Source organism: Bos indicus x Bos taurus, chromosome 20 (genome assembly GCF_003369695.1).
Source record: "Bos indicus x Bos taurus breed Angus x Brahman F1 hybrid chromosome 20, Bos_hybrid_MaternalHap_v2.0, whole genome shotgun sequence".
Classification (NCBI taxonomy): Eukaryota; Metazoa; Chordata; class Mammalia; order Artiodactyla; family Bovidae; genus Bos; species Bos indicus x Bos taurus.
In genome coordinates, this window is record NC_040095.1 from 22,871,979 (window position 1) to 22,890,020 (window position 18,042).

The 18,042-nt window shown below is 41.3% G+C and overlaps 1 protein-coding gene across 6 annotated transcripts in view; it reads left to right on the forward strand.

Moving 5' to 3' along the window:
• Window positions 1-18,042, forward strand: part of ANKRD55 (ankyrin repeat domain 55) — a 113,209-nt gene that overhangs the window by 37,217 nt on the left and 57,950 nt on the right. For all 6 annotated transcript variants that reach the window (XM_027520275.1, XM_027520274.1, XM_027520279.1 and 3 more), the window contains exons 4-5: window positions 6,614-6,744; window positions 9,796-9,905. In XM_027520275.1, the coding sequence (XP_027376076.1) occupies window positions 6,614-6,744; window positions 9,796-9,905 (241 nt within the window). The remainder of the gene's footprint in view (window positions 1-6,613; window positions 6,745-9,795; window positions 9,906-18,042) is intronic.

Genomic DNA, 18,042 nt, shown 5'->3' on the forward strand with positions numbered 1-18,042 from the left:
GCCAAGTAGATGACATTAGAAGAAGTATATGAAAAGAAGAGGCTATTTTTGGTAGCAGTGGATGTTAGGGAAAGTGTGATTATTAAAGCCAGAGAGCTAGGACTTCTGCTTCTGGGAAGACGGGGCAGAAGTAGGACTTTTTTTTTTTTATTCTTTCTGCTAAATACAACTAAAAATCCTGAATATTGTATATAGCATAAACATAAGAACACTCTGGAAGGTAGAGAGAAAATGACAAACTAGCTAGGACCTTGAGACCCAAGGAATGACACAGTGATGAGTTTCCTGGGCTTCCTTTTGCCCCAAATTTCCAAGACTTAGAACTGAAGAAGCTGACAATGTAGAAATGTCAATGGACAGAGAGCAAAAAAGCCCCCAACAAAAGCCTGCCCTCTAGTCAAAGAACCAAGAAAGGGATCACATAGCAAGACAGAAAACTTTTAGACAATAATGAGTCTACTCCACCAAACACTCCCACCAACCTCAACCCCATTCATTCTAGCAAAGACCAAGCTGGGAGCCTGCACCTCCACCTTCACCTGGTAATGAAGTCCCCACGTCGCCAACACTGAGGCAGTGTCAGGGGATTCCTTCTTCAGAATTAGGACTCTCACCACCACCCAGTAATGAAGAGTCTTCTCCCTTAGATGTCAATTAAGGCTAAGTAAGGGACTTAGACCTCTAATCTTACCTGGCACTGCTGAGGTGGTGTCCCCCCTTCATTTCCCCTCTGGAGCAGTATCAGGAAAAAACAGCTAAAATAGAGGATTTAAGCAAGACTTAGGCAACTCATAATGCAATACTCCAAATGTCCAAGTTTCAAAGAAAATCACTTGACATACCAAGTATCAATAAGACCTCAAACTAAATGGAAAAAAACAATCAATAGATGCCAACACTAAGATGACAGATGTTAGAATTATCTGGCAAAGATTTTCAAGTAACCACGGAAAAGTGCTTTAACAAGCAATTACAAGTATGCTTGAAACAAACAAACAAACAAAAAATAGAAAGGCTCAGCAAAGAAATAACAGATATAAAGAAGAATCAAATGGAAAATTTTTAAACTGAAAAATACAATAATTACAATTAAAAAGTCAACGGCTAAGCTCAGCAGCAGAATGAGGAAGCAGAGGAAAGGATCAGTGAAGTTGAAAATAGAACAATAGCAATGAGGCAATCTGAACAACTGAAAGAAAAAAGAGTTAAAAGATGAAGAGGAAGACTAAGAAGAAGAAAGAGGAAGAGAAGAAAAACAAAAAGGAGGAGAGGAAGAGGTGGCAGCCTCAAGGACCTATAGAACTATAACAAAGAATTTATCATTGGTTTCTCTATCCTAGTATTTCTGCGAAGTAATTAATCCTTTTTAACCAGTTGACTTGTCCTAAGAGGAGCTTAGAATTCCCTTATCATGACAAAAAAATGTTTTGTAAAGTGTGTGGTTGCTCCCTAATTTATCCATGGTAGTTTTTTCATTCATTTGTTTTTTAAAGAAGAATTACTTATACATCTGCTTTGGGGTTAGAAGTTGGAAATGAGAGAAAATAGAGAAAATCAATGAATCAAGAAACTAATTCTTTGAAGAGGTCAATAAAGCTTATAAACCTCTACCAATAAGGACAAAAAAGAAAATGAAAGAGATCCAAGTTATCACTATCAGGAATAACCCTGCAAAAAAAAAAAAGAATAACCCTGCAGACATTTAAAGGATAATAAGAAAATATAGCAAACAGCTCTATACATGTAATTTGACTATTTAGATGAAATGGAGCAATTCCTCAAAAAAGATAAATGACCACAGTTCGCCCAATAGGACATTATTTGAATAGTTCTATAACTATGAAGGAACTTAAATTCATAATTTTAAAATTCCCAGAAAAAGACATCATCAGGCCTAGATGATTTCACTGGGGACTTCGAGAAACTTTTAAGTAAAATTAACACCAACTCTACACAGTCTCTTTCAGAAGAGGAGGAAACTTTTCTGAGTTATGATTATGAAACTAATATTACTCTGATATCAACAAATGACAAAGATGATATAAAAAATAAACCTATAGACCAATACTCCACATGAATACAGATATAGACAGACATCCTTAGCAAAATATCAGCAAATAGGGATTTTTCTAATGGTCCAGTGGTTAAGACTCTGCACTTCCAATGCAGGGGGCACAAGTTCAATCCCTGATTGGGGAACTAAGATTCTACATGCAGTGAGGTACAGCCAAAAAATAAAAAGTAAATAAAAAATTTTAAAAACCAGCAAACAGAATCCAGTAATATATAAAAAAGAATTATATACCATGACCAAATGTGGCTTGTTCTAGGAATGTAAGTCCATTTCAACCCTTGAAAATTTAGGCTTTCCTGGTGGCTCAGTAGTAAAGAATCTGCCTGCCAGTGCAGGAGACATGGGTTCGATCCCTGGTCCAAGAAGATCCCACATCCTATGGAACAACTAAGCCCATGCACCACAACTATTGAGCCTGTGCTCTAGAGCAGCAGCAAGAGAAGCCACTGCAATGAGAAGCCAGTGCACTCCACCTAGAGAATAGCCCCCTCTTGCCACAACTGGAGAAAAGCCCATGCAGCAGTGAAGACCCAGCATAGTCAAAAATCAGTTCAGTTCAGTCGCTCAGTCGTGTCCGACTCTTTGCGACCCCATGAATCACAGCACACCAGGCCTCCCTGTTCATCACCAACTCCCGGAGTTCACTCAGACTCAAGTCCATTGAGTCAGTGATGCCATCCAGCCATCTCATCCTCTGTCATCCCCTTCTCCTTCTGCCCTCTATCCCTCCCAGCATCAGAGTCTTTTCCAATGAGTCAACTCTTCACATGAGGTGGCCAAAGTACTGGAGTTTCAGCTTTAGCATCATTCCTTCCAAAGAAATCCCAGGGCTTATCTCCTTCAGAATGGACTGGTTGGATCTCCTTGCAGTCCAAGGGACTCTCAAGAGTCTTCTCCAACACCACAGTTCAAAAGCATCAATTCTTCGGTGCTCAGCCTTCTTCACAGTCCAACTCTCACATCCATACATGACCACAGGAAAAACCATAGCCTTGACTAGATGGACCTTTGCTGGCAAAGTAATGTCTCTGCTTTTGAATATGCTATCTAGGTTGGTCATAACTTTTCTTCCAGAGTAAGCGTCTCTTAATTTTATGGCTGCAATCACCATCTGCAGTGATTCTGGAGCCCAAAAAAATAAAGTCTGACATTGTTTCCACTGTTTCCCCATCTATTTCCCATGAAGTGATGGGACCAGATGCCATGATCTTCGTTTTCTGAGTGTTGAGCTTTAAGCCAACTTTTTCACTCTCCACTTTCACTTTCATCAAGAGGCTTTTTAGTTCCTCTTCACTTTCTGCCATAAGAGGGGTGTCATCTGCATATCTGAGGTTATTGATATTTCTCCCGGCAATCTTGATTCCAGCTTGTGCTTCTTCCAGCCCAGCATTTCTCATGATGTACTCTGCATATAAGTTAAATAAGCAGGGTGACAATATACAGCCTTGATGTACTCCTTTTCCTATTTGGAACCAGTCTGTTGTTCCATGTCCAGTTCTAACTGTTACTTCCTGACCTTGAAAAAAAAAAAAACTTGAAAAATTAAGCAATGTATCATTTTAACCAGCTAAGAAGAAAACCCACGTGATCATATCAATTGATGCAGAAAAAGCATTTGACAAAATTTAGCACACATTCATTATTAAAAACTCTCAGAAAGATAGGAGTGGAGGGGATCTTCCTCAATTTGATAGATAGTATCTACAAAAAACACTAGAGCTAACGTTTTACTTACTGGTGAAAGACTGAATGCTTTACCCCTGAGATGGGCAACAAAGCAAAAAAGTTCATTCTTTCTCATATTCAACATAGCCCTGGGAGTTCTAGCCAGTGCAAAAAGGCAAGAAAAGAAAAAAAAAAAAAAGCATACATATTGAAAAAGAAAACTGTTCCTTTCTTTGCACAACTTGATTGTCTACATAGAAAATACTAAAAAACCTATCAAAAACTCAAACTAATGAGTTGAGCAAGGTCCCAGGATACAAAATCAATATACAAAACCAAATTTATTTCTATTAATATATACTAGAAATGAACACATGGACATCAACATTAAAACCACAATACCAAGTAAAACCACTCAATAAAAAATATTTTAGGTGTGAATAAAACAAAATACATTCAAGACTTACATACTCTAAACTATAAAATGCTTATGAAAGAAATCAAAGATCTAAAATAAATGGAGAGATCATGTTCATGGATTAGAAGATTCAATATAGTAAACATGAAATGCTCCCCAAATTCATATACAAGTTTAATGCAATTTCTATCAAACTCAAGTAAGACATCTTTTGTGGATATAGACAAAATTATCTAAAATTTATATAGAAAGCAAAGAAACTAAGAGAGTTAAAACAATTTTGAAAAAGAAGAATGAAGTAGGGGAGTATTCAGTTCAGTCGCTCAGTTGTGTCTGACTCTTTGCGACTCCGTGGACTGCAGCACGCCAGGCTTCCCTGTCCATCACCAACTCCTGGAGCTTACTCAGACTCATGTCCATTGAGTCGGTGATGCCATCCAACCATCTCATCTTCTGTCGTCCCCTTCTCCTCCTGCCCTCAATCTTTCCCAGCATCAGAGTATTTTCAAATAAGTCAGTTCTTTGCATCAGGTGGCCAAAGCTTTGGAGTTTCAGCTTCAGTATCAGTCCTTCCAATGAACACCCAGGACTGATCTCCTTTAGAATGGACTGGTTGGATCTCCTTTCATCCAAGGGATGCTCAAGAGTCTTCTCCAACACCACAGTTCAAAGGCATCAATTCTTCGGTGCTCAGCTTTCTTTATAGTCCAACTCTCTCATCCATACATGACCACTGGAAAAACCTTGTCTTTGACTAGACGGACCTTTGTTGGAGAAGTAATGTCTCTGCTTTTTAATATGCTGCCTAAGTTCATCATAACTTTTCTTCCAAGGAGTGAGCATCTTTTAATTTCGTGACTTCAGTCACCATCTGCAGTGATTTTGTATCACTAATCACCTCCAATAAGTGTGTGCTGTACCTGTCTGCCTAGTTGGCATTGCTTTCTAAAGATACTTCCAGATTCTGCATTGTTCAAACCAACTCAGGCTTAACCCTGCCTGTTATGTCCCAAATTATGCTGATTCCCAAGGTAGTAATAAACAAACTTTATCATCTGCACAAAATGTTTTAATCAAGCAATTACAGCAAGATTACAAAAGATTTAATAGGGTCTAAAAATACATAATTTATATTAGGCTGGCTAAAAAGTTCCTTCAGTTTTTAAATAAAAACTCTCTTATGTATTTTCTGCTGACTAATTCCAGACACTTTTCATCAAGTGCTGTTTTCAGTCGGTCTATTGGAGAGCAATAGAAAGTGAAAGTCAAGTCACTCAATCATGTCCAACTCTTTGCAACCCCATGGACTGTAGCCTACCAGGCTCCTCAGTCCATGGAATTTTCCAGGCAAGAGTACTGGAGTGGGTTGCCATTTCCTTCTCCAGGAGATCTTGCCGACCCAGGGATCAAACCCAGATCTCCCATATTGCAGGCAGACACTTTACCATCTGAGCCACCAGGGAAACCCTGGGAGCATTAGTTGGAATTAATTGTTTGGTTTTTCCAGGAGCTCATAATAGAGGACGTCCTTCCTATCCCACCATATACATGTCACCTTCTTTGGATGAAGACTGGCCTGTGGTGTGGTTGGTGGTGGTTCATTTCACTTGTCCCATAATCTTTTATGTTCCCACATTATTGTACAGAATCCACTTGTCATTACCCATCACAATTTGCTTCAAAAACAAAATGTTTTTGTTATGTTTAAGTAGAGAATCACATGCAGAAATATGGTCAAAAGAGTTTTTTTGCTTAACTTATGTGGAATCCAAACATCAAAGTGATTAACATAACCAAGCAGGTGCAAATGATTTTCCATACTTGATTTGGATATTTTGATATATCAGCTACCTTCTGTGTGGTATAATGTTGATAGTTCTCAGTTAATGTCTTGGTTTGATCGTTATCAGCTTCAACTGGTCTACCCAACTGTGGAACATCATACAGCAAGAAATCTCCAGCATGAAACTTCACAAAATACTTTTGACATGTTTGATCAGTCACAGCACCTTTCCCATACACTGCACAAATCTTTTTTTGAGTTTCAGTTGAGCTTTTATCTTTGTTGAAATAATAAAGCATAATATGCTGAAAATGTTTTTTTCTTCCATCTTCAATATTAAAATAGCTACAAAAATTCACCAATTTTGATAATTTTTTTTAAATGCACACTGATGTGACAGCTATCACAGTACAACCAAACAATTTGTTTAGAATGAAGTTAGAAACAAGTAAGCACTACTAGAGACGGCTTATAGAAAAAAAAAAAAAAAAAACTTTTGGCCAACCCAATATAAATGCAGCAAGAATCATCATCTCTCTTCAACTCAACAGCTGAATTTGTGTTGAGGGTAGTTCATCTGCAAAGAGCATAATAAATGAACAGGCAAATAAAGTTGACTTATAAATTTCACAAGCCAAACATTTTTAAAAGCTGTTGAAATGTCTCATTCCAGGATGTACACCCTTAATGCATGCGGTTTCTGGACGTCAAGTGGACACAGTGAAGCTGCTGTTGAAGATGGGAGCCAATATTAACACACAGGACGCTTATGGCCGCACGAGTCTCTGCCTGGCAACCTACCTGGTACCAACTGTATCTGTGGCGGGTGTGAAGGAGTGGGGTGGACTAGATGTGTTGTTACGGGGCCCCCACTTGCAGAAGAGTGATCTTCAATTTGTGCAGCTGGTCAATAGAAATAGAAGTTAAGAAATTTTGCCTTAATCATCTCCAGCATTTATATAATCACTTAGAATTGGTAACATGGATTTAAGTCATTTTGGATCTTCCTAATAAGCCTCTAGGAGCTTCCCTGGTGGCTCAGTGATAAAAAAAAAAAAAAAAAAAAAAATCCGCCTGTCAATGCAGGAGATGCAGGATTGATCCATGGGTAGGGAAGATCCCCTGGAGAAGCAAATGGCAACCCACTCCAGTATTCTTGCCTAGAGAATCCCATGGACAGAGGAGCCTGACGGGTGACAGGCTATAGTCCATGGGGTTGCAAAAGAGTCAGACGTGACTAAGCAACTAAACAACGACAACAAGCAAACAGAATACACTGAAATCAAGGCACACGTCTTCTAAAATTCAAAATTTCACATTTCTTGGGCTAGATAGCCACTTAAGAGACAGGGAAGAAGTTCTCTAGATCACGGTGAGGTTAGCAGTGAGCTTAGTGAGTTGCCACCGTTGCATACTACTCTTTCTGGGAACGCATTCTACAGGGTTGCATAGGAAAGTATGCATGCATGACAGCATGGCATTACCCTCTACTGTTGACACCACCTCTGTTGGAAGCCCAAGGCAGGGCCCCTCACTGGCTCTTCTGAGTTTCCCTGGAGGTGAGAATAGACAGCGTCTTAGCGATTACACTGTGAAGCCCGCCACTCTCTCTGGCAATGTTTGAATTAAAGTATTAAAGAGAAATTTGACAAAGGGAACATTCAGAAATTGTCTCAGTCACAGAGTCAAACTCAATATACAAATAAACTTACCATAGAGGTGTAGTCCTAGGCAAATTTATTCACCTCTTTACACCTCTTTCCTCATTTGTAAAATGTAGTAAAAATAATACCCTAAGTTGGTCACAACTGAAGGAGAACCACATGCAGTCACCCAGCACATAGTAGTACAAAACCCAGTTTTTTGGTTCTAAATAATGACTGTGAGATTCAGATGTAGTCAATAGTTCTCTGATTTCTTTTCTGAGGAAGAAAAAAAGAAAACCACATACATAGTTCCACGGACTGTTGCAAAATGATAAAAATGCTTAAAATCCTCCTCCATCAGAAGATTTGTTTTTCAAAAGCTATAAAACTTTGGCAACTCTAAAATTTGGCAACCCTGAAATTTGTCCAGTATGCTTTTCTTTTGGTCTCCTGCTCATATTTTTCCTTTTAATCAGAGAACTTGATGATTTAGGCATTAGGAATTAAAACCAGATTTAATATCTTAGTAAACTATGACTCAAGACTGAAAACTATTTGCCTCTATTTAACACTCAGATATTATTGGTCAGCTCTACAAAGCCATATTCAATCTTAGAACCTATGAATTTTACTGTGTTTTGTTGAAAGTTTTTTTTTCTAGACTTTTCAGAACTGAAAGGTCTTATCATTAGCTTTCTTTCTTTTCCATGCATTTAGTAACATTTTTATTACTACCAGTATTGCAAGGGAAAATATTCAGTAATCTTTCTCTTGTTACTGGGTAATCTTGAAGCTTAACTATACAAGAATGGAATAAAGCAGGGAAAGAAATAGAGTTTTATTATATTATTATTCATAATCATAACTGAATTTACTTATAAACGTATTTATAATTAGGTGGGAAACCCAAGTGATTCTGGATGAATGTTGGAGGTAGTCTCCTTGGCATGTGAGCCAAGCTCAGTTATCAGCAGGGTTGGGACAGTTACTTAAAGTATTAATGAACAGAAAGGAAGGACTAGCCTGCAGTTATATTTTCCCTTTGAAATCAGAGGGAGAGTGGAGAAATGACCCAATTTTAAGTGCTAACCAAGGAGGAGTCAAGCATCAAGATGTGGCAATATCAGGTCTCAATCCGGTGAATTTGTAGGCAACAGAGAGTTCACAGGAGAGGTCTTGGGGAATTCAGAGGTGGATAAAACAACATTGGGAACACATAAGAGGGTGCTGGTAATAGATCCATATTCGAGAGCAGAAAGGGCAGTCAGTGGCTGACAGGGCCCCAGCCGTTGGAGTAGAGCTCAGTTTAGAATCCTAGGGATCAGAAAAGAGACTGACTAGAGTAACAAAGATATTATCTTTGGGGTTTCTAGAAAGAGAACTCGCAAAAGAGGATGAAGGGCCATATTTCAGATGTAGGTGAACTGAGGCATAGAGTGAAGTCTGGGACATAAAGACTTAGGGACTTCTGTGGTGGTCCAGTGGTTAAGAATCCTCCTGCCAAATCAGGGGACACAGATTCAATCCCTGGTGTGGGAAGATTCCACGTGCTGATGGGCAACTAAGCCCATGCACCACAACTGCTGAGTCCAAGCTCCACCACTGCTGAAGCCCTCCCACTCTGGACCCCATGCTCCACAGCAAGAGAAGCCACCTCACTGAGAAGCCTGCACACTGTAGCTAGAGAGTAGCCCCACTCGCTGCAACTAGAGAAGCCCTTGTGCAGCAACAGAGACCCAGGGAAGCCAAAAATAAATACATTAAATTAAATAATGACGTAGGAGCCCAGTTTTGAAATCGGACAATGGCATCCAGTTTTGGAATTAGCATGATTTGAAGTTAAGCCCAAAAGGGTCTAGAGTTGACTAATCATCCTCATCACTTGCCACCTTTGGCTCTGGAAACTGAGTATAAAAGGGGAATGAATCTCAGCGAGTGGCCCTAGAATTGGGGAGACAGAGGCAGAAGACTCTAGGGTCCATCTGCCCCAGATGTCCTCCAGAAAACTCAAGAATCCACATCTCAAGACCTTCAGTCCTCTGCTGTCTGAATGGGAGGTATGGGCCTTAACCAACCACTTCAGGTCAAATAGAATATGTTTTTAGCCAAACCAAAAGAAGAGAGGGAAAGAAAACTGGAGAAAGTTTGTTGGACTCTGTTACTATGTCATGCGGGATTGTGTTATATAACATTGCTTTTGCTCTTCCAGGGATGGCTGGAAGGCTGTGTGAGTCTACTCAGAAATGGTGCCAAGCACAATATCCCAGATAAAAATGGCCGTCTGCCACTGCACGCCGCCACCGCTGAGCCCGACGTGAGGTACGTCTGTAGCCAGGTTCACGCGACATTCAAACCGGGATGCATCCAAGTTGGATTAGAGGCTCACCTAATCCAACCCTTGTAGCAAATAAAAACAAAATCTATCCATTTCTTTGGCATTTGCAGCACACAGGACCACATCTCAGTGAATCAAAATAGCCTGGAATAATCTCAACTCTAATATCACTCTCAATTTGACTTCGATAAAACCCTTTTCTCCTAGTCTCTGATTTAATAAGAAATGCTATGTGTCACCATCTGAATTTGTATATTCATTCACTCAGTCAGCCAATGATTAATTGAATATTTATTGCATGCTTAGAGTGATTATTATGGACCAAGCATTGCTCTAGGCCCTAGATTCCCACTTGAGCAAGACAGTGGCTCTGACTTCACAGATCTTACTTTTGGGTGAAGGAGTTAAGTGACACACTAGCAAACAAATAAATAGTATAATTTCAAGTAGTGATGAGGGCTATGACGGAAATCAAACAAGGTAAGAGAACATTACTGCCTGAACTCAGAGTCATGCCAACATTTAAGGGCGGTGTCAGCTACAAATTGGCACTTGTCACTGGCACTTGCCATCTATCTCTGGGTATTTCCCAACTGGCACTAGTGATAAAGAATCCACCTGCCAATGTAGGAGATGCAAAAGATGAGGGTTTTATCCTTAGGTCAGGAATATCCCCTGGAGTAGGAAATGGCAACTCGCTTCAGTATTCTTGCCTAGAAAATTCCATGGACAGAGGAGCCTGGTGGGCTACAATCCATGGGGTCACAAAGAGTTGGACATGACTGAGTAACTGAGCACACATCTACCTCTATAAAGATTAAATCATGTGCTGCTATAGCTGCTGATTTTCAAATCCCAACCCCACCCCTCTCCCACCCACCCCTTACCTCCCCACAACCAGGAAAGGAGTTCAGGAGTCCAGAGCAGAAATGAGACATGTTGTGCTCAGGGGAAAACTGGCAGAACAGGTCTTCAGATGGTTAGATATTTTCAGGAGCCAATGTTATGAGCCCAGTTCTTATATCTTCTCATATCTAGAAAAGCACTAAAATCCTCCATGGCGATGACTGCTCGCTCCTTGTGACTAGCAAAAGCTTCATGAGACTGGAATAAACCTTCTGGAAAAATGAGCACTGGACTGCATATATTCCCCCCTCCCCAAAATCTTGTATATACGCTGACCTTCCCCGCTTCTTTTCTGGAGTAGTTTCTCAGAGCTACCTGAGTTCTCCCCAGCTGCAGTCCTCATTTGGCCCCCAAATAAAACTTAATTCACAAGTCTCATGTTGTGCATTTTTTTAAGTCAACAGCTGGAAGGAGGCAAAGATCCAGCAAAGGAGGCTGAGAGGGCAGGGGGGAACCAGTGGGTTAGCAGGAAAACCAGGAGTGTGTGATCCTGGAGGCCATGCAAAGGAAAGTCCTCACATAGTTACTTTCTTGTAAGATGATTGTGCAACAAAGGAAAAAGCTTTGCCGGACAGTCCTCTGTACTGAGTGGCCTGGATCCCCAATCTTTCAAAAGCCCCTCCTAGCAGCTTGATAACAAAGTTTCCCAGTATGGAATCAGCAACACTCCAGGCAGTTCCTGAACCTTTGCTGACAGAGCAGACCTCTGACAGGAATTTCATATCCCAGAGCTAGGCAGTAGGCCAGCATCGCAGGGGCTGCCTTCTGCTGTCTCCTCCACACCCTGTGTCCAGAAGTAAATTGAAGCCTGTGGGGGTTGAGGAGACCAAGGCCCCTTCCAGGTTGAGAGGTGATAGGGTTTCTTCATTTCAGTCTGGTTTACACTAAAGTAAGAGGACTTGGGAAATTCCAGGACTATTCCCAACCAAGTCTTGCCTCTTATTATCATTGGATCATATCCAGCAATAATAAAAAACTAAGATTTACTCAAAGCCCAACAAAACAAGGAAGTTTAGAGAAGAAACAGCAAGGCCAGAGCTAACAATCTGTGGACATCAGAAAAAGATGACTACCTTTTGATGAAAAAAGAATGACTTTTCCAGACAACCCACAAAAATATTTAGTCACAAAAAAACTGTTTTCCCAAGAGTGTGTGTGTTAATCACATCTGCAACCCCATGGACTGTAGACTGCCAGGCTCCTCTGTCAATGGGATTTTTCAGGCAAGAATACTGGATTGTGTAGCCATTCCCTTCTCCAGGGGATATTTCCCAAGCAGGGATCGAACCCCAGGTCTCCTGCATTGCAAGCAGATTCTTTACCATCTGAGCCATCATTTTAAAGACTACTCTGCATTGATTTACTCCACTTAGGTGCCTTTTACCTATCTCACTCAGAGCAGTCATTTCAAAATCTACATAACTAATTTTGGAAAATGAACACCTGCTTTAGTTATGGTAATCATAGCTGTTGTAAAAAATAAAACCCAAGTCTTCAGTGTATATATATATATATATATTTTTTTTTTTTTTTTGGCTGTGCTGGGTCTCTATTGTTGCACATTAACTTTCTCTAGTTGAGGTGAGCAGGGACTACACTCTAGTTGCGGTTCAGGGCTTGTTATCATAGTGGTTCCTCTTGTTTCGGAGGATAAGCTCTAAGGTATAGGCTCAGTAGTTGTGGCTCATGGGCTTAGTTGCTCTGCGATATGTGGAATGTTCCTGGACCAGAGATCGAACCCATGTCCCCTGCTTTGGCAGGTGGATTCTTAACCGCTAGACCACCAGGGAAAGGGAAAGGGAAAGTGTTGGTGGCTCAGTTGTGTCCAATTCTTTTTTTTTTTTTTAACTTTATATAATTGTATTAGTTTTGCCAAATATCAAAATGAATCCGCCACAGGTATACATGTGTTCCCCATCCTAGATGGGGTCCAATTCTTTGCGACCCCATGGACTGTAGCCCACCAGGCTCCTCTGTCCATGGAATTCTCCAGGCAAGCATACTGGAGTGGGTTGCCATTTCCTACTCCGGGGGATCTTCCTGACCCAGGGATTGAACCTGGGTCTCCTACATTATAGGCAGATTCTTTACCATCTGAGCCACCATAGAAGCCTTGCTGCTGCTGCTGCTAAGTCGCTCAGTCGTGTCCGACTCTGTACGACCCCATAGACGGAAGTCAACCAGGCTCCCCCATCCCTGGGATTCTCCAGGCAAGAACACTGGAGTGGGTTGCCATCTCCTTCTCCAATGCATGAAAGTAAAAAGTGAAAGCATTTTAACATAATATAAGTTTATTCCAATGTAGGTTTCCTGGACTGGGAGCAGGGGAGGTGGCTCCCCTCCACAGATGATTCAGAGATGCCAGCTTGTGGCTTCATTATTTCCTAGGATCACAGAATCCTTTTGTTCAGCCTGCAGACAGGGTAAGAGGAGAGTAGACAAGCCTCACTTATTTCTTTAAAATCTCAGCCTGTAAATGACACAGTTCACTTCTGCTCACATTCCATTAATAAGGATGAGTCATTCGGCCAGAAGGAGCACTAGGGAACATAGTCCCTGACCAAGAAAGAATCCACATCCTGGCAATGACTCCAATCCAAGAAAGGGGGACAAGAATTTTGGTGTGAAGCTGGCTCTGCCATTAAATTATTGCACCTGATGCGTGAACTAAGCCTTTGCATCAAAATCCTCAATTTGGTCAATAGAGTAGGCTTATCATCTGAAATCACTGCAATAATATATTCAAAAACAATCTAAGCATACTTCCTCTTTTGTGGATTTGTCAGACTAGTTCTTATTATGACTCTAGACTCTCTAGGACTTACATTACATCACTGTAATTGGGAGAACACAGAGCTGTGGTTTCCCCTTCTCATGAAACTGTCCCAAATGACCCAGTCACCACCTTTGGAAGAGCTGAAGCCAAAAAAATAAAATTTTCTTTGTACTAATGATATAGTTTTATTGTCCTAGATGGACAGTTTGCTGATTCTGGAAGATAAAATCTGCTTTAATTATGGTAATGCTAGCTGCTGTAAGTAGTAAAACCCAAAGGGTAAGATTAAATGTTCCAAAACCAAAATTAGCATTTCTGATAAATGTTATCCAAAAATGAATTGGGTTAAACCTTAACAACTATTGAGAGAAGAAAATTATACAATGTAAGAGTTGTGAATTAAGTTTTATTTGGGGCAAAATGAGGACTATAGCCCAGGAGATAGCATTTCAGATAGCTCTGAGAAACTACTACAAAGAGGTAGAGGGAAGGTCAGTGTCTATGTGATTTTGGTGAAGGGAGAGTACATACATTAACCACGTATTTTTGTAGAAGGTTACTGCAAGTCACGAGAAGCAGTTGTTATCCTGAAAGATTTTAGTGCTTTTCTAGATATGAAGAGATGTAAGAATTGGGCTCATAAAACCTTCTTCTGAAAATATCTAACTCCATGCAGGCCTATTCTGCCAGTTTTTTTTCCCCAGAGCACGGGGTGGCTCATTCCTGATCTCCACCCTGAACCCCTTTCAGGGGGTTAAGTCAGCAATTTCAGCAGTTTGGACTGAATCTTTGTAGAGGAAGATGGCAAGGGCCAACCTTTAGTTTTGTACAACCGATATAACAAATCAGCTGACTTTGTTACCTAGAGAACATTTCAAAACTAGCTTGATTGAAAGGATTTCTTATGGAATTACATTGCTTAAAACTAGATACTTTTATCATTGTTTTATTGAGAAATCTTATGGCTGTGGAAGAGTTTGATAACATCTGCTTTAAATGTTTCAAGGCAACACTAACCAAGCCAAAGAACTTGGGCTTGAACATAGCCCAAGAACATAGCCCATTTATGTGTCTGTTTGAACTCAGAATCACTTTCTAAGAAAAAATCTTAGTCTGCCTTACAGGCACTTTTTAATTCTAAAATAATAATGCAGAAGGGAGTGACCTTCCATTAAGTCATATAAATCTGTTCAACTATTTAATTTTCTAAATGGATACAACTTTAGGCCAGCTTGTCTGACCATTGAAGCATAGAGGTCTATAGTTATAACAAGCATGATGATGACAAGCAACACTGATTATTTATCATGTTCTGAGCAAAATTCTGAGGACTTTCTATGTGCTATCTCATCTAACCTTTACCACACCTCTGCTGCTGCTGCTAAGTCGCTTCAGTCATGTCTGACTCTGTGCGACCCCATAGATGGCAGCCTACCAGGCTCCCCCGTCCCTGGGATTCTCCAGGCAAGAACACTGGAGTGGGTTGCCATTTCCTTCTCCAATGCATGAAAGTGAAAAGTGAAAGGGAAGTCACTCAGTCGTGTCCGACTCTTAGCAACCCCATGGACTGCAGCCCACCAGGCTCCTCCGTCCATGGGATTTCCAGGCAAGAGTACTGGAGTGGGGTGCCATTGCCTTCTCCGTTACCACACCTCTATGTGGTAGGTAATATTTCTATCCCCATTTTACAGAGAAAACTAAGGCATCAAGAAGACAACTAATTGCCTAATGCTTGTGTGAAGATAATTAACCTGCCCAACGGGTCTGCCGTGCTCCTGGAGTCCACTGCTGTGGATCCTGTTGAATTCATTTTAATGGCCACACTTTGTCATTAAGCCCTCAGTCTACCCTGAGAGGCCTTATGCGAAATAGTCTTATGGGACTTCCCTGGTAGTCCAGTAAATAAGATTCCGCTCTTCCAGTGCAGGAGACACAGGTTCAATCCTTGGTCCAAGAAGTTCTGCATACCATGTAGTCAAAACAAAAAAAGAAACAGCCTTACAGAACTCCTTATTGTCTGATTGTCAGGAAATATTTTGTTCTGTGTCCAAAAACAATCTTTTCTGAAAAACCACACAAGAAAAAGTTCTACTAAAGGAGGAATTCCTGTGCTTCTTCCAATGAATTATTTTTACTATGTGGACACTGTGACTTACGATCAGGTTTCTCTCTTTATATATTTAGAAAACTCAAAACCCAATTTGTGTCTCACCTCTGGCATGCACATAGGACCATAATTATGTGTGCTCTATCCTGCCCTCGTTTTCTCTCTGCCTACTTTCCTCTTGTGATCTTGTCTTACTATATGTATCTGAAAACCACCTAAAATCCTTTTTTTGGATGGAGGTAAAGGGTGGGCAGGAGTGCCAGCCCAGGCGTCAGACTGGCTGAGGATGAATCTGGCTCCATCTCTTATAGACACGATTATCTTGGGCAAGTTAACATATTAAGGTCCAGCTTCCTGTTTTAGAAAGTAGGAGTAATACAGTACTTACCTCCTAGGTAAGGAGGCAGAGGTAAACGAGAAAATATGTGAGAAAGCACTGAACAGCATCAACTGTCAGTGTTCACTGAGCGTTAGCGATGATGATGAGAGTGAGGATATTGATGATGATGAAAGACAGAAATAAAAAGGTGCAATTGATCAGCACTAAAGAATGAAACCCCGATACCGCCACTTACCAGCCTTCACCCTGGCCTTTTCCACCTTAGCACACACAGGTCCACAAAAAATACAACCACACAGGTACGTGTACACACAGTCCTGTACTCACTGACAGGAGCACACGTTTCCGGTGAATTCATCAGGGTATGAACAGCACTCCCGTTTGTTTTAACCTTGGGACGTAGAGCATTGCAAGATTTTAGAACCCAGTGGACATTAAACTCAACCATTAGCTCCTCTGGAACTCCCTTCTCTGCCTTTGTCAGTGTACATACATGTATATTTTCCCTCTAATCATAAGCATATGTGCTGGCCACATTGTGAACTTGTACTCAGGCACTCAGACTCCTTTTAAAATCTACTCACCCCTAGATTTCCAAACAGCACACACTCCTTCCACTCGGTGCTTGCTGGAGAGTATTTAGGGTGAAGTCTCAAACTGAAGCAGCTTGTAAACTAGCCAAGGGGACACTTCAATTAGCCCTTTGCCTCCAGAGAGATTTTGGTTCTCTGATGGAAACAACTCGCTAGCAAACCAACCAGTCAATGTGCAGCCTTAGCCAAGCGATAGCTCAGTGGGGAATCTAAGCTCCTGCAGGGAGGAAGGACCTATCATTAAGAACACGAGGGCACGCTGGATGGACAAAAGCAAAGGAGCACAAGTTTCATCTCATGAGTTCCCTTCCTGCTTTGAATACTCCACTCCTCAGCAGGTCTGAATTTTCTCCCTTTCAGCTCCCCATGGCTCTTCTTGCTTCCTTGGCTAGGACATTCAGAGGGCGCCGATGTGAAAGAAGGGGCATGATCATTAACAAAGCTGCAAAGAGCATGCAGTTCTGTTTGTACAATGTTGTGCATGCTAGAGTTGGAAGGCAAGCAGCGATTTCCTCTGAAAGCAGTCACAGGGCTCTCTGAAAGTCATTTTCATCGTCTCCATGGTTACCAGCAGATTTTTTTTTTTTTTTTCCTTGCCAAAGTGCCGGCAGCTCTGCCTCTTTTTATTCTCTTGATTGCAGCTAGAGGGAGGAAGGAAATCATTTCTTCGGGGTCCTGCTCTCTAGTTTCGAGATGATGCATCCTAATCTGCAGTGGATATTTCATGGCAGCTTACTCCCACCACTGGGCAGATTCCGGGACAAGAGCAGACGGCAGCCTTGGGGACCCTTTTCCTCAGTCATCCCCAGGCTGAGCCAGCTTTAGGACTGTGAGACCAAGGGGCCAGCAAAACAGAGAAGCTCCAGGAGACAAGCCTCCCTTCTTTCCAGGATACTTCTAACTGAGCTCTCCCTGGCCAACAAGTCACCTCATGGCAATCAGGGGACCCCAAGATATAAGGGGTAGGACCTTTTTGTAATAAGAAATCAATCATTATATAGAATTTATTATAGTATATAAAGTCCATTCTAAGAGCCTTATGGGCATTGACTCATTTACAGTTACAACAGATCTTTAGAAAAGAGGTGTTATGTTTATTTTGCAGGTAGGAAAATGTGCGCACTGAGAGTTTCCTAACGAGTCCAAGGTCTGGCTGATTGGTGAGGGAGCAGGGGATCTCACAGAGGCAGTCTGGCCCCAGCCTCTGTGCTCTCGTCACCCCCACTCTGCCTGTCTGCTGGGACCTGGGTCTGCTGTCCTGACAGCTGGGAGGAGGTGGGCCTGATGCTGTGGCTGGAGATCTGAGAGACGGACAGAGTTTTAGCTAGTGGTAATAGATGGACTTGGGGGTTATGGGATAAATACTCCTGGGTCAGCTTAGCACATAACAGGAGCACTA